This window comes from Achroia grisella, unplaced genomic scaffold (assembly GCF_030625045.1).
Source record: "Achroia grisella isolate CSIRO2021 unplaced genomic scaffold, CSIRO_AGI_Agris_v1 utg1304, whole genome shotgun sequence".
Taxonomy (NCBI): Eukaryota; Metazoa; Arthropoda; class Insecta; order Lepidoptera; family Pyralidae; genus Achroia; species Achroia grisella.
Window position 1 is genome coordinate 409,929 of NW_026712617.1, and position 25,566 is coordinate 435,494.

General features: G+C 30.8%; 1 protein-coding gene across 1 annotated transcript; it reads left to right on the forward strand.

The window, feature by feature from the left end:
• The first annotated feature begins 772 nt into the window (after nucleotides 1-772).
• LOC131855128 (uncharacterized) lies at nucleotides 773-19,463 on the forward strand. The gene is made up of 11 exons (XM_059206372.1): nucleotides 773-907; nucleotides 3,252-3,373; nucleotides 7,143-7,316; nucleotides 9,879-13,192; nucleotides 13,449-13,617; nucleotides 14,808-14,879; nucleotides 15,204-15,381; nucleotides 15,467-15,704; nucleotides 16,274-17,185; nucleotides 18,140-18,238; nucleotides 18,670-19,463. The coding sequence occupies exons 2-11, from the start codon at nucleotides 3,261-3,263 to the stop codon at nucleotides 18,915-18,917; spliced, it is 5,517 nt and encodes a 1,838-aa protein (XP_059062355.1). The 5' UTR covers nucleotides 773-907; nucleotides 3,252-3,260; the 3' UTR covers nucleotides 18,918-19,463.
• The last annotated feature ends 6,103 nt before the right edge of the window (nucleotides 19,464-25,566 follow it).

The window sequence follows — 25,566 nt, forward strand, 5'->3', positions numbered from 1 at the left end:
TAGATTATATTACGGTATATACGCCGTTTATCCAAAAACGAATACGCGCATAATCGACTAGTTTATAAGCAGAGATAAGATAATATGGTATAAGTATCGGTTGCTCCAAATAAAGGATTATTTTATTGCTATTCTTATATGGAATCACAAGACATATGAAATGTGTTGAAAAGAAGTATATGTGTAGTTGTATGAAGTTTCTTTTACAATGTAATATTTCTCATCTGTGCAATTCACCGTTTTAATATCTGTCAGGGCAAGTGAAAAGATATGTCGTGTGGAGGTTGAGATGTTAAAATGCTAATAATGGCGCTACCAATTCCCATTACTAACAATCTCCTCCATTAATTAGTCGAATAAATTTATTGAGTGCGTTAGACAGCAATCTCATCTTGTTATATGTCTTTAAATTACAACAGTTTTACTACCTATAAATTATTATCACATACCTATAAAGTAACAATTGGTTAGTCGGCTATTGAAATTTTATATTCAACGGCAAACAAATTACTATCCTCCAAATTAAATTTGGGCTCATTTTGCAGTGGCTCATATTTGTATCTCGATAAAAACAAAGCATAAAAACCAAAGAGTAAATTAAAAAAAAGTCTATTGTCTATGGTGAATGGTGAACTTATTGAACATTATTGAATTTAATCTGTAGTACATCGTTCATCATAGTTTACTACGCTACGGTAACAGCTATATTAAATCGTATTTTTCAGTCCTTTTAATGCACTAATTTTGTCTAAATTCATTTATAAATCTAATTTTACAAATACGTACGCCGGTGCATATGTTAATCAGACTTTCAGACTTATAAATCTGTGCTTGGTTCCAATACGTTCTACAGTTTTCTTTTATCATTTCATTGTTGCAAAAATAACAAATTGGATACATAATAGAGGTAGGTCATATTAATACCTTTGCATTATAATTTATGGCGCTAAGTTTTGTTTATTTAACTGGTACCTAGTTTTAGTAGCAGACATTGTAATAAAGCGTCATTTGATCGAAGTTTAATCGATTAAATCATTTCGTTTTTGAAATCCATTTAGAACTATGTAATGTGATACTTCAAATTTAACAAAATGTTGCTATTCTATTTCGGTAATATGAACAATAAAATACAGACATGTTATCAAATACAATAGTACAAACTAAAACCTAGAATTCTATTTTAATTGTAATATTTTGTCACCTTTTATCAAAGGGAATGAAAAGGACCAAGAGTTAAAATGCATTTATTAAATGTGTAATCTGGTGTTTGATGATGAACTAATTGACACAGTTTTAGGGACATATATCTTTGTGTCTGTTCATATTTATCTTATTGTATACTTATTATACAGCTGTAATCAATGAATGGTCTATCCAACATTAAAATATTTTATCAATTTAACCAATAGTTCTTGAGATTAGTAAACCGAACAACACTAACTCTTCAACTTTATTTATTAGATAAGGAAAAAAATAGGATAGTAAATTTGAATTTAAAGTAAGTTAGGCTTAATATTGCTTAACTCATTTATAAAAACAGTAAGAATACAACACCATTACAATTTTTACATTGAAAATTGATTATACCTATTAAAGAATTAATTATATGCAACATTTTAGTAGACAACAATATGAACTGTGTTCCTCTTAGCGACAGTTTTGAAGTACATTTCAGATACAATTCCAAAAAAAATGGTTCTTAAATTTATATGTTGTTTACTATGGATATTCATACAGTTGTAATATTACTACTGACATGATCAAGTGTCTTTAGTCTGTCATGATGTTTATGATATTCATCATGCTCAATTCAACTATTGTTATCCTCGTAAACAGATGCATCTCTAGCTTTTGGGTTGCTTTAATCACTATTACTGATTTGTTTTATTACTTTATTTATTTAATAATTATCCTCTTGTGAATTAATGCCATTTTGGTAGTCTACATATACACAAAATCCAAGTGTGTATATAATATGCATTTAAAAAAGAAACAAGTAAGTTTCTTACCTATTCTTCTTGGATGAATCCGCTTTCAATATGAATGAATGAATGAATGAATAAACTGTTTATGTTAAGATACTTGATTTTTCTATATCAACATCTCCATATTTTCAAAGTAGATTGAATATTAAGAAAAACATATCATAGATTATAAACATTGAATTACACTCAAAATTACTTTGGGTTCAACTCAGAGAAGTAAACAGATTGGAAAAAAGTCAACTCAGAATTGGATATGGCAAATGTAGAAACAATGTTACAAGAGAATTTTTTTTTATTTAAATATAATTTTCGCCTATTTGATTCATACTGTAAAACATCTTAAAATTTAAACTTTACCTTTGTTGAAACAATTTTATAAGGGACCTCTAATAATATATAGAAATGCATGTTGAAGTTGATTTTCATGTTGCTCATTAATATAATAATGTGCCTTAACACTGAGTCTGGAATAATAATAATGCTGCTGTGATGTCATTATTGGTTATGGCAAACAATAGGAACATGATTTGCATTTAAATACAACAACTTATCTCATTGTATCTATACACAGTTAATAGTATTCACTACTAGCTGTGCCCGCGGTTTCTGTTAAATATCAATAATAAAAATAGCCTGTATGTTATTCTGATGCATAAGCTATATTACTGTAAAATATCATCAAAATCCGTTCAGTTGTGTGTTGTGTGAAAGAGTACCAAACATCCATAGTTACAAATTACTCTTTCCGCGGGTAAACTAGCTTTTACCCACGGCTTCTCTCGCATTTAATCATGTTCCTTCTAATACCTCCAAGAATATCTTTCACCTTTAGAATCTTACTAGTTATTTGTCCTGGCTTCGCCCGGGTGTACATGTATTATAATATAAACCTGCCTCTAGATTCACTATCTATTAAAAAAACTGCTTCAAAATTTGTTACGTAGTTTTAAAGATTTTCATGTATATATACATATAGCATACATAGGGACGGACAGAGAGCGACCGCGACTTTCTTTTATACTGTAATTAAGGATTAAGATTAAGATGATTTCAATATAGAAATTCATTAATAATGATAACTACAAAATGATTTTCTCTAATCTAACTAAGGTTAGTACTAATGACCTAATGGAATTTGTTTTGATGATAGCATCGTCATTAGATAATATATGTATTGTATACTTACGTTGATAAACATGCATCATATTATAATTATATGTTTGTGTTATTCATGTGTTCCAATCACATGTGTTTACTATGTTGCAGAAATGCTTGATGCCGGGCGCTCGCTCGTCGCGTAAGCCCGCGGCGGCCTCACCATCGGCTTCTGATGAATGCCTACTTTTGGAGATACAACTCCAACAACAATTGGAGGAAGATGTTGCTAGGTATATAAAATATTATTGTAAATGAAAAGACGGAAGTAGGAGAATATTATTCTTGTCAAAATAGTCGACACAATTGTATACCTACATACATACGGTGTATTTTATTTATATAACAAAGATTAAAACGTTCAATTTTAATACCTACTAATGTGCACGTAGAATTTATCTTTATTACGACACCATTTAAAATTAGATATTTCGTTAAACTATAGAGTTATCGGGATGATGGGTTTTTATGAGTCGTTGGATACGTCATATCACATATGACGAAACACATAAATACTTTTAAGGGATAAGTAAACACAATATGTTATTAAAAAAACTGCTGATACCATTATAAACTTGCAGTACATGTATATCTACTGCAAGTTTCCATTAAAACAATGCATTCTTTTATTCATCATAAATAACTTGGTCTTTCATTTCTAACTACATACGAGAAAGTCTATGTTCCTTATTTTTTTTATTTTGTATAGGTAAAATGGGTTTGTCATCGTCACTTATAGGTAGTGTCGAGAAAAAGCAACACTAATATAATGTTTATTGTGTTATTTTTCGATGTCATTAAAGTCATAAAGTATTCTTATTATAATTTACTAGCTGTGTCCGCGGTTTCACCCGCGTGAAATTTTGAGACTATATCTTATTATGATATATAAGCTGTATTACAGTAAAATTCCATTAAAAAAAATTTTCAGTAATTTTTCCATGAAAGAGCAACAAACATACACCCATACTCACAAACTTTCGCGTTTATAATATTAAAAGATGTTACGCGCCAATTCATAATCACATGAAATAAAAAGGACAAAAGTTTTAGTTTTCTTAAACCGCTATACTGCGCATCCTTTTCTACCTGTCTTGAAATAATGGGTGGGTAAATAAGGCAGTGAAATCACAAGTTACCGAGAACATCTTAGTTTTAGGTATTACAGGACTGGGTACTTCAGTCGTCACATGATAACGAGGGTCCTCCACGTCATCGTGTTATGTCTATCTACAGCATACCATCAAATTCACATTAAAAAATGATTTATTCTTATAGTATAGGACATTTTAGTCACTTAAGAAAATAATTTTATAGTTTTTTTATCTATCCTTCATTTAAAGCTGCAGTTTCATTTGAGAACATCTGCCAAGACACTCAACACTTGTTCTTTTTAAACTTAATATTATTAATATCTCGCACATGAACTACTACACTCGTGGACACATTACCTAGTAATTTCATTAAGTATATTTTAGTGAGTAAATTAGTGGAAAAAACTTTGCGCAATGTATTTTAATAGTTTTTAATTTATTAAAAATATAGAATATCTTACTTTTTATATATTTCAAAATTGGGTAGGACGGCAGATTATTAGTCCAGTAACATTAATAAAACGGTATTATTTTGTTGAAACCGAGATATAAAAGTACACTTGTATAGCTCGGTTTCAACAAAATTATGTAATTAGGAGTCCCTGTGGAACAAGAACAAGCGATTTAAAGAAAAGGTCATTAGGGTCGCGAGGGTCGTCAACGGGACATTTAGTTTTGGGTTAATCAAATAAATGCAGTCATCCTTAGTATTTTCTAATATGTTTTCTATTCATTTCTTCACCATACTCTTTGGAGCCTACTGCGGCAGTAAGCTCCAATGAGTAATCGAATTTTTTGAACATATTTAAATTTGCTGTCTCTGTTCACTTCTTTGAACATGGACAATTATTTTTTCTGCTGATTAAAACGCATACGTAATTTCCTGAGACACATTTTTGTAGTTCAGACATATCTTGCTATGCCTAGTCCATACTAGTAATATAAATAAGTTTGTTACTTTTTTACGACTATAAAGGCTGAACGGATTTCGTATTTGACGTTATAATAGATTGTATTACGAAGACGCACACATAGGCTGTCTGTTATATTAAACAAAAACATACGGTTTCGCGTGTAACAACTATTGTGTGTCCATTAGATAGATGTGTGTCCGATACTTTACCTAACATAACTAATTTTCATACGCTCACGAGTGAATAGGCTTTAGGAAATAATGAGCATGTAAATGTAGACAAAAATAATTATAAAGCCCGCGCTCGCCGCTAGCTTGCGTTTTCCCGCGTCCTTCAATCGGGTTTGATCCTGTAAAATTTATTATACTTACAAAATGGCGTACATCTGACTACAGAGCAAAGACATAATTAAAGAGTTATTAATACCTCTTAAATCTAAAAAATGTCTTGAGAAAACAAAATGAAATTGTAAAGGAGGCTGTTTGCGCGTGAAATTGGAAGAAATTGGAAATTATAGTAAAATAACTCATTATTGCGCGCGCTGACTTTCCCGCGCTAAATCGCTTGTGCTCCAGATTGCGAGTGGAAGAACATGTTAAAAAGGCAAGGAAAATACCTTATTGAGTGAATTTACTCGTTTATTTACGTAAGGTACTCTACTGATTAACATTTGTAGTAGTTTTAGATAATATTGGCACAATGATAATTATTCATAATACAAATAAAAGTTTTTAAAATAATTAGTTGATAATAGTAAATATAAACATCACATGAAAATGATGTTTTTATTTTAACTATCTCACTGTTTAATAAATATATAAATAACTAACTTAACAGTTAGTTTTTACAATCGCAGCAACGTACAACTAGATGTACGTTGCGTTTAGGTAAATAATTATCAGATAAATAAAAAAATGCAGGCAAGTTTTGCATTGTTTATTGGGATCAGTATAAAAATTCTTTATTTATGATTATCATCAAAGAAATTTAAAGTTATTGTTAACAGACCGATATTTAAGATTATTATGATACATTGTATTTATGTTCAGTTAAAAATGCATTGAACCTTAGTGAAACATGATATGTTGCATTTATGTTCATTTAAAATATGCATTGAACCTTAGTGAAACAAGATACATTGTATTTATGTTCTGTTAAAATATGCATTGAACCTTAGTGAAACATAATACGTTGCATTTATGTTCAGTTAAAATACATATTGAACCTTAGTGAAACAAGATACATTGGATTTATGTTCATTTAAAATATGTATTGAACCTTAAAGAAACATAATACGTTGCATTTATGTTCAGTTAAAATACATATTGAACCTTAGTGAAACAAGATACATTGTATTTATGTTCATTTAAAATATGCATTGAACCTTAGAGAAACATAATACGTTGCATTTATGTTCAGTTAAAATACATACTGAACTTTAGTGAAACAAGATACATTGGATTTATGTTCATTTAAAATATGCATTGAACCTTAGAGAAACATAATACGTTGCATTTATGTTCAGTTAAAATACATACTGAACCTTAGTGAAACAAGATACATTGGATTTATGTTCATTTAAAATATGCATTGAACCTTAGCGAAACATAATACGTTGCAATTATGTTCAGCTAAAATACATACTGAACCTTAGTGAAACAAGATACATTGTATTTATGTTCTGTTAAAATATGCATTGAACCTTAGTGAAACATAATACGTTGCATTTATGTTCAGTTAAAATACATATTGAACCTTAGTGAAACAAGATACATTGGATTTATGTTCATTTAAAATATGCATTGAACCTTAGAGAAACATAATACGTTGCATTTATGTTCAGTTAAAATACATACTGAACCTTAGTGAAACATAATACATAGTATTTATATTCAGTTAAAATATGCATTGAACCTTAGTGAAACATGTTGTGGTAGCTCATTCGTTCATATCTCACAACTTGTTCATATACGTGACTGTCTTATTTGTTCCAGAATATTTGATGAATCTATTTATTCTGACATTGAAGTAGTGTGTGGTAAACTAAAATTACTAACCCATACGTGTATTCTTAAAGCTCGTACAAAGAAATTTTATCATAAACTTGAAACAATTTTGCATCTGAATATCGGACGTAATACGTTTGATGAAATTTATTCTTTCATAAGGTAAGAATTGTGTTCATGTTTGCTATATGTTCGCAATTGTAGTTAAGGCCGCTTTCGTCGTTCTAATTTGTCGATTATTATTCTATATTCTGTTTATTTTATTTGCTTGAATAGTTTAATGTTTTTAGCTGACAAAATATTATGAGCATGTAAACCTTAACGGACATGTATTATACGTTAAGATAGAAAAAATAAGATTATAAATTGTAGATGCAAATAGAGAATGCAGTGTTAATATTGTTTATTTCTGAGAGCTCTACGTAATTTCAATGAATGTACTAACTAAAGTTTAGATTTTTTTTTTAAATATACTTTATCTCTGTAGAATACGCTTAGTAGACCGTAAGTGGTAGTGAGACTCCCTTTTTAGAGAAACTACGTAACCTAATGCTATAAGTATTTTATTTTAATATATTTTAGTGACTTATTACATGCACATTGATCAGGTCAGCACGTATCATTTTTTTTGTCTTCAGTGTCTTTCTCTTAAGGAGTAAAAGAAAAATAAAACATATGTTATTTGTACCTTACGACTATCTGTGTCTATGTATCGAGATCTTATGTAGCTGAATAACTGAATTATTATATTATCTTAACAGTTCCGTTTAGGTTAATAAATACAATTTTACGTTACAGCCTTAAATACTTTATGTATTATGAAATTAATTGAAACGTCCATCTTACTATGTTGCTCTTTTATTATTCGATGACAGAATGTGAAAATAAATGAATATATTTTCTTTAGAAATAAACACAATTTATTCTTAATATGATAAGAAGTTTATATACGCACCTCTCCGAAACACCCGTGTTTCGAATTATTATTATATTAACAAGTGTCTGGAGTTTTCGTACAAGCCTAATACTTTTTTTATTGGGACGCCGTAAGTAATAAGAATGTGTTCAGTTAATAGTACAGTTAATATTATTATTGTTTACACTCACTAAATGAATTAGTTACTAACATTTTTTATTGACCTTCAGCCATTTTTCTAGTTTGAATAATATTTTTGATGTTCTCGTCTGTCTACGGCACACATGTGCTTATCATTCCGACTTTTACAGGAATGAGATGACCTATATGTCATTTGAAACAGCATAGCAAAGATAGCATAGATATATTGCTTATTTTATTCGCAGTTGAAATCCGTAATATTTTTTTATCTTCAGTAAAAGTTTATTGTATAGTATATTGTTTTTATTGTATTCGTTTCAATAATTATGCATTGCGCTTTTCAAGTTTAATGTTTTATTCTATAAATAGAACCAGTTAAGATATTAATGAATTATTTTTTAACTTATTTACCTTCAGTTTCAATATGCGCTATCCGCTATATTACGTCACACGAATGTCATGATATTCATATCATAAAGTGGTTACGTATTTTGCAATATTACTCTAACAAAAAGGATGTTCTCTTCTCTTCTTGAAGAATGAACTCTTCAACAAGCTTAATATACAGTACAGTACGAAAAAGTTTTAAATATTTCCAATATTTAAAAGTTTTTCATCAACAGTTCATTTTCGTAATTAATATAATACTTAGATGTATTGGATTTTGAAATTATTCGTTATTTAGGTCCTTCTCCCAGTCGTTAACGTGCCACTTTAGTCATGCATAACACGAATTTAGGCATTTATAGATTATCGTGACTTTCCTTCAGCTGTAAATATGTTTGTTTCTAATAAATAAATTTATGTGATATCTAATTATTTTATCATTAATACCAATCAAACTTTTGTACTATTATACCTCAATGTACATACAATGTTATTCCTTGATTTACAGTTTTCATTACCTTGAACTGTACAAATTACTTGAATCGATAAATGTGTGAATTATTTACTATGAATTGCACGAATATAGTTTGTTTTGATATCTTTTTGCGTGTAAAAAGTAAATAATTGCCATTTTAATTGTATTTTAACGAGATTGCATAAAGACCTATATGATATTAATAAAATTTGTACTATTACTGGAAGTCACAAGTGGAGTTTGAAAGAAGCAGAGTGTAGTGGATTTATCTTTAAGTTCTGAATTAAAAAGTAAAATGATCCGATTCCATATTACTCACTAACTTTTTTATTGATTTACTTTTGTTTGGCATGACTATATATTTATTTAATCTGAATGGTTATATTTTTTATGTACAAACTATATTTATTTGTGTTGACAAACTATATTGCTGTTATTTTGTGTAACGTGTGGTATTAATATATTCCACACGTTTTACTATATTTTCAGAGCAAATTCCTTCACATTGCAAACAACGCGATTGGGAAGTGCGTTTTATTGAACAAATAAAAAAATATTTTATAAATTTGGATGTGATCAACAGGTTGTTGTGATAGTGAGCTTTTTCTGTAAATGATAAAACATGAGTGTATCTCTATGTTATGTCTGTATGTTTGTTTATTAAATTTTAGAGTAAACTAATAATTACATATGATAAAGATAGATTTTATCATGAGGACAGGCATAGTATATTGTTATTTATATAAAATCTATGTGTATATTTTTTCATATTTGTAAATTATAGAACATTATTATTACTTTTCAGCGACACGTACACCGAATGCAACATAAAGAGACAAGAAAAAGAAATAATTGCACACATTAATGATACATTTAGTTTAATCAAATACACACCCGATAATTCTTGGAATAGTAAAGAAGATATAGTAGAACCAGAAGTGTTTTTAACTCCTAAATGCACAAGCCCGCATGACGAGAAAGAAATTCCAATTACGCAAAACTCAACTCCCAGTACTGAATTGACTAAAGAATATTATGCATTAGTGCCAATTGATGGTAATTTATTAGATAAAGAACTCATGGAACAAGACGTCCTCTCTAATGCATTTCAGTCTATTATAAAATCTCAAACACAGGAAGAAATTAATGTCTCCTTTCCCCAGTGCATAAAACCGACTTCATTGTCTCTTAATTCTAGTCAAACATCCCAAACAGTCAAACATTCCAACAGTTGTGATATTTTAAATAGTACTCATCTTAAAGATAATATAGTACAAATTAAAAAAACTGAAAGATTTAATGTGGCCCCTAGTCAAAATTCAAAAATCAGTGATCCATATAGGGATGAACATAATGATTACATAGTTTCAAAAAAAATTGAATCTGTATCCGCTAAGTTTGCGGATCCTACATATTCGCCAGACAGTTTAATTACGGATGACCCAAGTTCATCTTCTGATTACTTGTCTGCTGTATACACTTGTTCTCCAGGAATTGACGCTATCGGTTGTCATTATCAATTAAATGTTGGACATAATATTGCAAACATGGACAATGTTTTTACCTCCTCTGATTCGGGACTGGAAAATACAGGTTTATTGGAAAGCCTTACAAGTCATAAAGATGTAACATTAGCCGATGCATCATTAACAGAAAGCACTTTATTTGACTTAACTGCGGATGATGCAAGTAACTCTCACGATTCTGTATCTAGTCCAACAACAGATAAGTACCCACCACAAAGATTAAAACTAGGTACGTTACCACAAGTGGCTTTAAGTGGTAATTGTTCAGAAATAGATTTTAATTGTTTTAATACAAATTCAACTAGATTGAAAGAAAATGTAAGTTGTAAATCGTCAAAAGAAGAAAAGCAAAGACAGAATGAAGAAATAGTTATATTAGAATCATCATCTTTGTCATCAGAAACAGGGTCTTGGGAATCTGTATTTCCTCCGAAGTTAGCTGAAAAAGATATTTGTGAGAAGTTTCTCAATAATGAACGTCAATATTTTAATCATAATTCCTTAATTGAATTTAACGATCAAGACCATGGTACTGCTTTATCATCAAGCTTAGTTCAAAAATCTCCTTTTAAATCAACTGGCTGTTTTATCGATGCTGCAAGTTTGGCCGATGAAGAAGACGAAACGATAAAAATTTGTACAGAAATAAATGTTATAGAAAATAATATAAAAACAGCAATACTACCATTACCGAGTCAACCTGTTCCCTGTTGCACAAATAAACAAGATATGAGTCCAAATGATTGGTCTGAAGGCAATGAAAATGACGACTCTTTAGAACAGGCTGAAACTAAAGACTCGGACTCGGTACAAAAAGATTTGTCACCTACTATTTTTGAAATGACACTTTTAACAGATGATTCGTCATTAGGTCAAAATATGTATGAACTTAATAGAGATGAAGATTCCAATAGTAAAAAGAATTGTAACGTGGAAGAAATCTCAATCGACGGTAATATTAAAAATGGTAGCACTAGGTCTCTACTATTTTCAGCCACAACGCCACATAATTCTATAATGTCTCTTAACGGTTCGTCCATGGTACAATACGAATCTGTCACAAATTTAACCACGTCTTCGATAAAATTGTCTGAGAAGCATGTAGATAATAAAACGATTAAAAAATCTAACGAATCTCCTATAATCTCAGGAGGTGCTTCAATAGAAGATCATTTACCTCAAATTACTAATTATAATTCTTTGACACGTAGAACACTAGAAAATATACCAATTGTTTCCGGGGCCTATACACCACCCATGGAGAATATCAACAGTAACAAAGTATCAAAACCATCTTGTTCTTCTGCTTGGGTAGTTGATATGTCCAACAATAAAATATCAAATGAAGATGTGATTGTAACGTCTACTCCAATGAAACCAGGTGATAAAGTTTGTGAAAGCTTAAAAGCTACTTCTAAGTTAAGCAGTAGTCTCGAGTCCTGTAATAAAAATAAAAGTTCTGGTGACTCAGATAGCAGTGAAAAGTCATATCATAAATTTTATATAGATTTAGCAACACTATCAGATTCCACAACATCTAAAGACGATAACCATAATACGGATAACACAGAAAAGAAAAATATGTTTTCCATGTATATAGACTTAGGTGAAAATTCTACTTTGAAAGAAATGCCGGCTAGGTTAACATCATCATTAAATATAAAAAGGAGTACTTGTGTTGAACATGAAAAGAATAAGAATGTGCAGAAATCTCGAAAGAGAGGGAAGACTTCAGTCGATTGTAGTCTCATTGCCACATCTACAAAAAATGATAGTACTTACGAATCACTATCTAATGAATCGAATTTAAGTACTTCGGACATTAGTAGTTTACGCCAAGGAAATGATAAAAATTCTACGCAAAATGTCGCGGTAGAAAAGTACCATTCTTTGGGTGATTTACAAACAACCTCAGTTTCTCATCCTGACAGTAAAATTTCATATGCCACCGAGTTAAAAGAGACTAAATTGCAAACTGAGCTCGTTTCTAATAATGATAGTACTTTTGAAAAATATGAATCGCTATGCAATGATCCAAATATAAGTATCTCAGAGATCATTAGTTTGCCTCAAAGAAATTATAAAAATTCTACGCAAGAGATCCCAGAGGTAACGGAGAATTCTATCAGTGATTTAAAAAAAAAAACAGTTTCTGCTAGTAAAATATCAGATACCTCCGCTTTGGCAGATGAAACTACAGTGAAACCTTCAACTGATCTTTTTGTGAAATTATCAGATCTAGACAAACCAATCCAAAAATGTGAAACTCCTATTAACAGCAACGAAGCAGTGCTAGATGTAAGAATGACAAGGTCTATACCTGAGAATAATTGGGGAGGACAAAATCATAATAGTACTTCAATACCTATAGAAGTTATTAGTTCATTTCATTCAGAGAATGCAGTAAGTTTGAACAGGTTGTTTCCCCATTTGAAAAATGAATTTAGTAGAAGCATGCCAGGATCGTTATCAGCAAGAACACGATCTTCTCTTAGATTAGGAGCATCCTCGAGTCCTGGTGATGCAGATGAACCATCTTCGGACATGTCGGAAATTAGCAGCGTTCAAAGCAGCATGTGTCGTTCTGTTGTTGGTAAGAAAACTAAAGTAACTTTTTTAAATAGTAATATATAAATGTACTAGCAAACCCGGACATGCCTTGCTAAGGTTCTTGAATAAAATAATATTGTGCCTATAAATTGAGATGGACGCTAAGTTGGATCAAATTGCACACAATGTGCAAATCAAATTTGCAATTAGTTCAGTAGTTTAGTAGTCCATCGTGGACAAACAACGTGCCAACTAATTTTTATATATAAAGATATTAAATTGTGTATATCTGATTTTAGAAAATAGTACAACAGAAGAAACCAGCCAGACTTTGAGTTTAATTGGCAGTTGTCAGTCTCGCCTTGGCCAAGATTTGCTTCGCATGTTTTTAGAAGAAATTGCACCGGATGTTATTGTAGAAGTGTCAGGAAGACGTATTAAAGCGCACAAGTGCATTTTATCATCGAGGTATGTAATCTAAACGTCGTGATAACGTAATGTCTATCTAATCTACGTTGATGTATGAGAAAATGATAGCTATATCTTATTCTTACTGCATATGTTGTAACCAAATGTATCCAATAATATTTTTTTTAATTTTTACGAACTTCTCATGTATATTTCAATGAATGAAAAATCTTAACAAATTATGCCTAAATCATGTTCAGAATTAAATAACAGGCAGGAAAACTACTGGTTTTTTAATTATGCCGAACATACGCACCGTAATAAGTTTTTGTAATAATTAGGCTGAAGCCATAGTCTACTCTTTATTATTTGTGTTGGCATATTACCAAGTGAACTTTTACTATATTGTAGAACAGCATAATTCAATTAATATGTTTCTATACTATTGAATAGAATCATTAATATAATTAATATATCTGTAGTCGTGTTATTCTTAACCAACAATTCATTGCAAATCCCATATTCTACTTTTATTTTTTCATTTCTAATATTAAATTTTCTACTGAATGATGAAATCTACTACTTCTGAATTTATTTCTGAAAAAAAAACAAAACTTGCCTTTAATAAATTCCAATATTTTCTATTACCTTGTTATTTTTACACGTCATATTAGACCTCTTTGTTTTTTACAATTGGAAATTACACTTACAGATATTGAGTACTTCTTTTCTATATAACTAGCAAAATCTGATCTTAATGAATCAACATGTTAAAATTGCAATGTTTAGTGCGTAACCCATTGGTGATTTAATCAGTTTAACTCAACGTTTATTTGTTATTTGTGTTGACTTCTAGATATGATATTTTGTATTTTTGTAAAATCTTGTTGGAAACTATATACTTCAGTTTAAATAGTAATTTCCCTTGCAGCAGATATATTATGATACGTATGAACGGTCCCGGTGGTCTAGCCGTTTATATAGCGCTTTAATTCCGATGGTATTGGATTTTAGGTTGGGTTTTGCCTAATTTACAATGGGAATAAGTCTTATATCATGTAATAGTGTGTACAGATACAGTTTAGGACGATTTAATCAGGACAAAACTAACTGACAAGTTAATATTGACCAAGAAGAAAGTGTTGTTAGATATCATTAATTAGTAGTAAAAATGGTCGCCTTGCTTAAATTATTATGGCGTAATTGTTGACCAAAAATGGTGCATCTAATATAGTGATAATATTTTACAGGTGTCAATACTTTGCTGGTATTTTAAGCGGTGGTTGGGTCGAGAGTGCTGGAAATGTGATTTTGTTACCACCGTAAGTAGATGAATGCTAAATACCATAACCATAGCCAAATCAATTCATAGCGAATAAATAATATAATAAAAAATTAAAAGTTCATCCCAAAATAAAAATCATTTAATCACATAGTACAGCCACATATACATATTTCTTTATCACTATTCCTACTATCTAGTAGTTACCTTACGGGATATACCGGTACATATATCATCCTTCACTTAAGTACCAAGTGTACTATGTACATCTTATAGATTTTGCTTGAAAGATATAGTAACAATAATATTGTATGTGTATTGTATGTGTTTTTGAACTATATTTCGATGTTTTTATTTATTACAGGTTTGCGTTTAATGTAGTACACTTCACCCTCTGTCACATCTACTCAGGGGCGGCTTTAATTCCCGACTCCATTAGTATTGTGGAGTTGGCGACTATAGCTGACATGTTAGGCTTGGAAGGACTAAAAGAAGCTATAATGTATACTTTAAAATCCAAATATTGCCACCACTTTCATTGGGTATGTTTGTTTTATATTTACACTTATAAATGAGTAAATTTTATGACAAAAAAAAAAGTTAAACTATACAATATTCTTCTTTCAGCCTTGTTCTGTTTGTACTTTGGGTGTGCTTGAGTGCTTCCCATTGTCATCACTGTATGGATTGGATGACCTTTGTCACAAATGTTTGCGTTGGATCACAAAACATTTTTCTAGAGTATGGCCAACTAGAGCATTCGCAGCTCTGCCGGCTGATCTCTCTGAAACGTGTTACCAACAGCATATCATAAACATGAGTGAGGAAAATGTGGTGGAAACTATATACGGATGTGGCATTATAAGTATGTATTAAATAATATTGATATTGTAGTAACCCGTATGTCATAAAATACTTGTAAGAGTGATTATAAAATTTATTTAATTGCCTGGAATGGGGTACAAGCTGTAGATATATATGATGGTAAAAACCTTCGCCTATATAAATGATCAGCTCCACGGCCATCACTGTATCATGTAACGCCTGCAGTAGCAGTCGTGCGTTGTTCCCATTTAGGTCAGACGTTTGGATATTACCCTTCAACTGATACATCTTAAAAAAGCTAGCTGCTTGGCTGCTAAAGTAACTGAGACCAAGTAGTTTAAGAGTAACCGAACTCTGTAAATCAAATATGAAATTCAGTTATTATTTTAAATCAATGTTTTTGATGAAGTGTCAACAACGTTTATTATTTAAGAACTAAATATGAACTGATATCATCTGCGTATATATAAGCTAAATAAATTTACCTTTTTATTAATAATAGGGAATGTTTGTCATATGTCATTACGGTTACCTTGTCCACTTTAATTTATGAATTGTAGCAGCATATAAAAGTATAACAAAAATATAAATAATGGCTCTTTTTTCCAGTATCATCACTGAAGAGCAACAGCAGGGGAGCTGATATCGTGGAAAGGCTCTGTCGCCGTTTAATGAATGCATCAGCAGAGTTCATAGCCCCCAGATTGGATATTGTGGTACGCACACTGTCCCCTCCACCCTCTAATCTCCCGGAGGCTTCAGAGCAAGCACTCAGTGACTGCATCAATGTTGCTATAGAGCGTGCACCCGGCGAACAACTGTGCCGTCTCTACGAATATCTATTCCATACACTAAAACAAAAAGAGCAATACGTATTTTACAGCCAAGCTTGTACTTGGAGAGTTATTTGCGAGCGGACCCTGGTGCGTGCCGCTCCACGGGTCGTGAGGACACAAGCTTTCAAGGACTTACCCTTAGAACTATCTGTGCGTCTACGGAAGTTGGGATGCATAATGTTTGGAATACAGAGCCCGATTACCACAAATTCCTCAGCAGATCGCAGAAGGAGCCCAAACAAAGACTCCAGGGATCGTAGCCAGTCACGCAATGTTGACATAAATGATATGAAAGCGCGGTTTACACCATATACTTGTAAACCAGTTTATGCAAATCCCGCCTCAAATGTGCGAGAAAAAGTACATCAATCTCAAAAGACACCTGTTGTTAGGACGACTAAGGCTCAAGAAGAAAGAGCAAAATATAATATGGCTAAATGCAGCACTTCAGTACAAAAAAATACACGACCTAAACGTGCAGAAGCAAAACATAAATTGACGGCGAAGGTACAATCGTCTAGCGAATCATCCCGTCAAGTGAGCGAAACAAAGGGCTACACTGTTTCTCAGGATAGCTTGGCCACTAGTTCACGACCAAGGACGGCTGAACCGTGCAGTTCACACAGTGATTCCCTGAACATAAAATATGCCACATACACAAAGAGCAAAAGAACAAATGTAGAAAGTAAGTATGGTATTGCATAATGCTTTACATTATTTGTATGTTACACTTAAATTGTGGAAGGAACCTCCTGCCGACGTTTTCTCGTAAGAAGGTTTCACATAGTCGGCAACGCGCACACGACACCCTAGTCTTTAAGGAGTCTATAGGCTACGGTAATCGGTTATCATCAGATGTGCTGTAGGCATGTTTGCTACAATAGTGATATAACAATATGTTAGATGAGATTGAATTTATCGGATGTTCGCCGCGCTATACTGGGAGAATATTCACATCGCTTAGTATTCATTGTATTTCTAGTTTGCCTACACTGAAACGGAGTGCATCAAATCTTATGCAAGCTCCTGTTTCAAATCTATTGTTTATAACTTAATGTAGACTTGATTCCCATTCTATCTTTAACTGCCCCAGTTGATGGCAGTACTGGTTCAAGTTCTATATTTCCAATACACCGTTTATGAGATATGTATATTATTATGCAAAAAAACAAAGATTTCGTAGTGCAGTTTATCGAAAGAGCTTCATTATAAATTTATTTTATCTGTAGTTAAAAAACGTATCCCTCCTATCAATTCAAAGGTTTAATGATACTACTGTTTTATATTAATGTTGAATTTGTTAAATTTGACTATATATTCAGTTATTTTCTGAGTTACCAATGAAGTTTCTTATAATTTGATGATTTTCTTCATAAAACAACATTTTTCATTATTTTTAAAATGACAAAAAAATATTGCACTCTTGCTTTTATTTATATCTATCTTATATATTATTTTAGACTACTTCCCAATGAAAGTGATCATTCAACAGTTTTCTGTATGTTTACCATATTTTTGAGACATGCCTCGCCATGCAATACCCAAATATCTTTGACTGAGAATTCGTGTTTACATGTCGAAACTGTTTATTTATTTCAGTATGTACTCAATACTCCATTAATATTTATTTATCTTACAGACCAGGCAGACAACTCTAAAATGAAGACTAAAATTCCGGTGTATGTAAACAACAAAGCTTGCGCGTCTAATAAGAACGCGAGGGACGCAGATAAGAAAGGTACAGTAATAAATAATCATCATAATCATAAATTGTCAATTTTACGAATGGTAAATGGCAATTGTCGAATAGCACAACACATCACAGTCTTGGTGTCATATGACGCAAGTAGTATTAATCAAGCGTTGCCCTTACGAAGGACTAAGTTGTCATACTGCTGAATCCTGAAATTTTCACTGCCTTATTTCACCGAAATACATCTTTCAAATTTTAGGGGTTCAATATAGGTGAAACTGAGTATGCAAACAGGCGACACAGCTTTCTATTTCAAATTCTGAACGAAAAGCAGTTATTACTTTTTAATTTGTACTATTTCCAACGTCACTAGTCACTCTATGGACGAGTTAGTGAATCCTTTTTTCATATTGTTTTTAAGATCTATTGGAACAGAGTTTTGTGGTTTTGATTATTAAATATTTTAATGTCCACAGATACTACACCGAAAAGTGACCGGAGGTTTGGATCGTTGATGATGGCTACGAAATCTAGTTCTGCGAAAATAGTTCAAAGACAAATAACACCGTCAAGAGGAACTAGCATCAAACCGAAAAATACAAAAAGTGCAAAACACAATGGTAAGGTCGAACAAACCTCACAAAGGCAAGCTGTACCAAGCATGGATCGATCAGGCACATTTTCAAAAGATGAACCTACTTTTGGCGACAGAATGTCGAAATAAGATAATAATGTTTAGTCATATGCTTAATAGAGATTATATTTATTGTGAAAATATCTAAATCCTCTCCAGTAGTCCTACTTCTATAATAATATTTAAAAATGATCGTATATTTATTTTAGATTAAGATTACTCTATTTTACATTTTACCAGGCTCTAGTTCTAACCCACTCACGTCTTATCACTTAGCGATATACCTATTATACGTTATTATATATTTGTTTTGTCTGATCTATTTTAAATTAGAGGCAAAATAATCGGAATAAAAAATTGTAGGTTATCTAAAAACTTAAACCCACTTAAAAACTTAGTTTAAATTATTTATTGGCCTTCTTCAATGTTAGGCATTGCGTGTTACTAGCAATATATAATATAATACATATTTATAACGTTTTAGAAATAAGTATGGGTGTTAGTGCGTAGTTTTTAATGTAATATCGATATTTACTTAGATCTGATCCACTAGATATTAGTAGGATATGCTAATTAGAATTTGTTTTTATCAATTTGTCTCCAACCCACTTCAAGATAAATTAATTCGCCTATATATAATGTATATTATTACCAAAAACAGACAGTATCTAACGTCGAGTAATGACTCTATGTAGTAGTAATATAAGTATTAATATGTATTTATAATTATTGCATGAAAATAATAATAACTTTTATTGCACATAAAAATATATTGTTATATTTTAAATCTTAAATAAGTCTAAGGATATATGAAACGAAAGATTATAACGTTTTATTTTTGCTATTTTTGCGTATTCGGTTTATACACTTTATCTAGAAATGTTTTACATTATATTTATAAACTAGGTGCTCGGAAATGTTTAAAGCCTATGTATTGCAGAAGCTGTTAGGTTGTTATTATATACTGTATTCTTTATTTAAGTGACATTCTTTATTGAAGTGTTAGTAAACGAGACAACTCTTTATTGGTATAACGGTGTTGTTCCGAGTATTACTGTAGACGTCTGTCTCATTTTTAATAGATTAAAAGACTAAACATTTCTAATGGTAAATGCGACACCTATAAAAGTGAATGGTTTTTAGGCCTCTTGAGTATTTAATAAAATATTTTATGTTTACGAATAAAATTATACCTGTAAATATTATATTATATTCTATTTACTTTGACATTATTTATGAATTTCAATGTTTCCCTTAAAATAGGCAGGATGCTCGATTTGTCAGACAAATCTACAGAATCTTTTGTATACTTGTGTCTGCGCCTATTCATGTATCTGTAAATATGTTTTGTTAATTATTTTATGCTAACTTTATTGAAATAAGTTAAATATTATTAAATAGATACTTACTAACTTTCCAAAGTGATCTCAGTGATGCGCAGTATTCCAATTTAATTATTTTTAGGTCTGCATCAGCCATTGTTATAAGATTTAATCTAGGCCATGTTTTACTTATATTACATTATTATGTTGTAAATATTTAATGACATTTTATATTGCAATTTATTGTTGAAATTACGCTTCTGTATCTGTAGACTTGCTAATATGTGATGACAATTATGAAATCTACTTATTTGTAACTATATAATGAAACTTAAGTTAGGTACTCTTTTGTGTATTGTGTTGTTAGTTTGCTGTGATAGATACAGAACGAGTTTAACCTTCGACATTATTTGCTACTTAAAGTACCTACCTAATATTGAACTTTCAACCGCAATTAGATATATGGTATTGGAGTAACTGTAAACATGTATTAATGTTCAGTATTTTTATTTTGTTTTCTGACAAAATTAATAATATTTTATCATGTGGAAACATGAAATATATTTATGTTAAATAAGGGGCAACGTATGGTTTTACGAAAAATTAAGTACAATTGGATTAATTAAAACATGTTGAATAAATTTAAAGATATTTTTAGTTGCTTTAGTTCAAATACAGTTGATATAGAAGTATGTATAGTATTATATCAAACAATCGTTTTTGCGTAATTTTAATGGCAATTAACCGTCAGGTGAACCTGATAATGAACAGCAATACCGGTATCAAGTTATCATGCGACGCCCGTAATGTATGTTTCTTTTAAGCGTTGCTTTTCTGGAGGACGAAGATTTCATACGTCGTATCATGTAAATCGCGGAAAGTGGCAAGAGCTCCACCGACAAGAGCGTAGCTCTTAAATTATGAATGAATGAAAAAATCCTGTAATTTCATTACTAAATCTTCGATTGAACACAACTTATATAGCTAGTTGGTTTGCGTGAAATAGGTGAGACTGTAGCCACACATGCACAAGAAATCCCGTTCAGGTCTGCCTTCTGCACATCTAGTGATTAATGTTTATATTCCTAAATTATATGTTAATTGCCGTTCAGAATTTTCCCATAGGAATTCTCTACAATCCTATTGAAATGTAAGTAAATTGTATTATTTGTATTAAAAATATATAATAACTACCATCATGATTGCGGTTGAATACTAATTATTATGATGCTTTTAAAGTAAATAATATCTATGCCAGTGTTGTTGATAAATTATGAATATTGTATGAAGATTATTGTCATTGAGTAGATCAAGTGTTATATTAAAAAAAAGTTTTTCTATGGGATTGTACATTTATAATATGTACTTATATACTATTGTATACATTATACTTTCTTGTTTGTGGATATTGAGCGGATATATATATGCGTACAATTAAAATTCTAATGAATTATTAATCTGTGACAAGTAAACTTTCTTAACTCCTATGAAATCTTCGATCAGAAATTTTGTAGCCACATGAGATTTTGTATTGCTTTGTCGTAATCTATAAAAGTTTGGGTCTCACTAACGCAACTAAATGCCTTATTACCAATATTATAAGGGTATAATATAATATAGTATGATATAATATAATATATAATATAATATAGTATTAATATAATATAATATAATATACAATTCACACAGAACTAATAGTCAGAGCTCTAAATACTTAGAAAACACCTAGTCCAATACAAGCAGTCATGTTCATGAATACAAACATTTGTATTGTGCGAGGAATCGAACCCGCGACCATCGGAAGTAATGCGGTGTCCTAAGCCACTCCACCACCGAGGTCTGCTTAGAGATTATTTCGATACTACTTAATTAAATGTTTCCACCCAGTTTGTACAAATACTTACACTTCGCACTTACAAGTTTATGAGCTTTCTCAAACTATTTTTCTTGACTTACTGCTGTTATATTTACATTTGCGACAGACAGTATAGAAGAAAACTTTGACAAAATAGGCACAGATTATTAGATGCTATATATGTATAGTGATCTACTTAATTTTAGGTAGGATTTGGAATTATGTATTTTGGAAGAATGTTTGGGTAATTTTCATATTAACTAAATCAAATCCCAGAGAAAAACCTTTTAATTAATGTGATATTACATTATTAAATATATTGATCACGTTTGTCTGCATTTTAGTCTTTACAGTGTAACAATGATCTCACAATCTACACTAATGAAAAGCAATTAATGTAATTCGTAATCAATATTTATCAAAAAAAATCCAGATTTAATCTTTAATCGATGATTGCTATTTTATAATGTAATATCGATTTTATTAATGTACACAATAGAAATCTTAAATCAATTTAATTAAATAAATGTATAATTATTGCAAGTAACCGTTTATCATTTTATTCCAAAGTAGGTAATAACTATGATTACATTCAGTAACGTACCCATATCCACCTATGCCTCCCTTATAGCAGGCAGTGCTTGAAGTACAATGACCATGACATAACGTGAGGTTCGTGATGCTCATCATATGTTTAGACCAGTGTTTCCCACACTTTTTTAAAATTCTAACGCCCCCTGTATGTAATATATTATACATAACTTTATAATATTAAAAAATTGAATTGTATAATTAAGGAACTTAAATCATAAGTTTTAGGGAGAAATCACTAGAAAGTTGTTAATTGAAACAAATATTGAATTGAATAAGTAAATTTTCAAAATATAATGAATAATTAAAATAATAAAAATAAGTGTATTAAAGATTTTTCTATTTTATTATTTTAATTTAGTGACAAAATATTTAGGAATTCCTTAAAATTGGCACCGAAATGTAGCATTGTCTTTAAAAGGCCCGGAGCTAAAGGGTGAACTGGTTTTGAGTCCATTTTCGAATGACCAACCTCTGGAACGAGGGCCCGTTGGGAAACACTATTTTAACCCTGTCTTATTTTTTTTTATGGATGATAATGGCATGATGCACCCACCTGCGCTAACGGACCAGTGGAGGATGATAAGATAAGCATGAGGTCAGGTCAGTTAGCTCATTGTGACATATTCACCAAGAATTTATCATGATGGTTTCCAGGGAGAACCGCGTGGAGGTCAACCTGATATGGTACATTGCTAGCAATGGGGTCAACAGTCCACATTACTGACAATCCCCCCCCCCCCCCCTTTTCTTATTAGCTACAGATGGGCAAACTGTTGAATTGCTATTAATATTACATAAAAGAATAATATGAAAAAAAACTTAAACCACCATTTGAGTACACTCTCTGTTTACAATATATTCTAGGAACTATAGCACAGGTAAAATAACAGTACACAGTAATTATTATTATTTTTGCTTCTAGTTTTTTGTTATAGTGTCCTCATCTGAACAGTGAATGTTTTTATATAATAAAAAGTTTACTAGACCGTTACCCATGACCTACTTCTCATTTAGATACAAATACACACATTTTTTTTTGTCATATCTTAGTATTGGTTGTGATTCACACAGCACCATTTAGTTCTAAACTAAAAAACTTATAGTTTTAAACAATTGATAGAGTTAATGAAATAGATTTTATTGCAAATACATAATATACATACAAAAAAAAACCAAGACCAATATTCCTGCTAAAAATGTATATCTTGTACCAGGAATTGAAACCGCGACCGAGGCTGCCAATAAAATGTAAGCTTTTAATAAAATGAACTAGATGAATTATTAACATAAGCTAGTCTAATTTATATACGTACGTATGAAGCTGCAGATCAAATATTGCATCGTTATTATTAATTGCAGGTATTATTATATGTATTATTGCTTTGTGCTTCAATTTAAATTCGTTAAGATTTTATTATATGTAAATATACAGCAATAAAATTGCCACACATTGGGGCACATTCAGATGACGTGATTGCTCTTTATGTATAAAGTCGACCCTAGGGCTGTTTTTACCAGCAAGAATGCAGTCAGCATGTTTGCTTTAATAAAATTACTAGTATATAATAAATAAACATTGACCTTATATGTCTATCCATTACTATATCAAAATGTATATCTAATATCAACTATATCCTCTTTGTTAATATGGATAAGGGTGATAAAAATCGTGACGTTGAAGGTGATGATTGTGGTGTTGACAGAAATTTGTAGAAGAATTATCACTAACACATTAGTTTTTTCTCACTTATTCAGCGATAGCCGCATAAAAACAGTGGCAATAATATAAAAAATAAAACTGTTCAGAAGAATAAATCCGATTGGATTAGAATTTACAACAGTATAGGTAAGTTAGGTAAGAAATACGAGTCATAAATTAAGTCTTTTATTTCAGAAAACGATACAATATAGCATAATAGTTTAATCAACAACAATACCGTACGAAAAATTTAAAATTCAATTGTTAATAAAATAAAAATACAATTTTGTATATGAACGATCGTCTGATTTCAATCAGAAGCCGGAAATTGGAGGGCGGGAAGTCAATATTGCACAGAATTCAAGTGAAATGACTTCACATGCAGAATGCATTTAGTAGACATTGAGGAACTAAGTAGTAGAGGCGGGGAGTGAGCCTTCTACATGTTTTATTCCTTTACGAATTTGTCCTACTCCATGATTTCCGGTTTCTGATGATTCAAATCAATAAGTGTGTATGACATGACTAAAAGCTGTAAGAATGAAATATAAATATATATGCTATACAAACGGTTATCAGATTATGGCCCTATAAAGTGCCATCATTTGTATTATGTTACCATGAAACATTCAGACAAACATACAAGTAAATTTTTGGTAACATTCCAGATAATTGTTGATCTTAAGATAAAATTTTGTCATTTAGGATACTACGAGAAAACTTATTAGTTACAAGCCCCACCATGCGATAAATATTTTATACCCTTAGAGAGTTACTCTAATAATGCCAAAAGATTGAAAATTTCTATTACCAAATAGTTAACAAATATTTCAGGGAATGCATATTAATATTACTGTTTAAATCGCAGAACTATGTGTTTGAGTCTAACGTGAAATACATAAAATTACTCTAAAGTAAGGTGAGTAAACGTTTGGTAATTAGGAGAGAATCCTTAACAGATGATAACCTCAAAATTTATTCCATACATATTTGTAACTTAAATGCAAGAGTAATTTATTTTATTTCAACTTCTCTGGGATATCGCTATTCCACATCGTTTTTAAAAAAGATAGTCTATGTATCTACCTTCCAATTATTGTATTATTCTACATAATATATATATCTACTATATTATAACGACAAGACAATTATCAGTTGATTATATAGTAACGACTACTGATTAAAGTAGAAATGTATTTAAGAATAGTTTTTCTGGTATGATGTCAGTCAGATATCAAGATATTTTTTCTACTATAACACAACCAAAAT

Excerpts from the sequence above, each read along its gene's own strand:
- LOC131855128 (XM_059206372.1), top strand. The coding sequence starts at position 3,261 with ATGCCGGGCGCTCGCTCGTCGCGTAAGCCCGCGGCGGCCTCACCATCG. Across the intron at positions 13,618-14,807 it reads AAGTGCATTTTATCATCGAG|GTGTCAATACTTTGCTGGTA; the intron begins GTATGTAATCTA and ends AATATTTTACAG. Across the intron at positions 18,239-18,669 it reads GAGGGACGCAGATAAGAAAG|ATACTACACCGAAAAGTGAC; the intron begins GTACAGTAATAA and ends TAATGTCCACAG.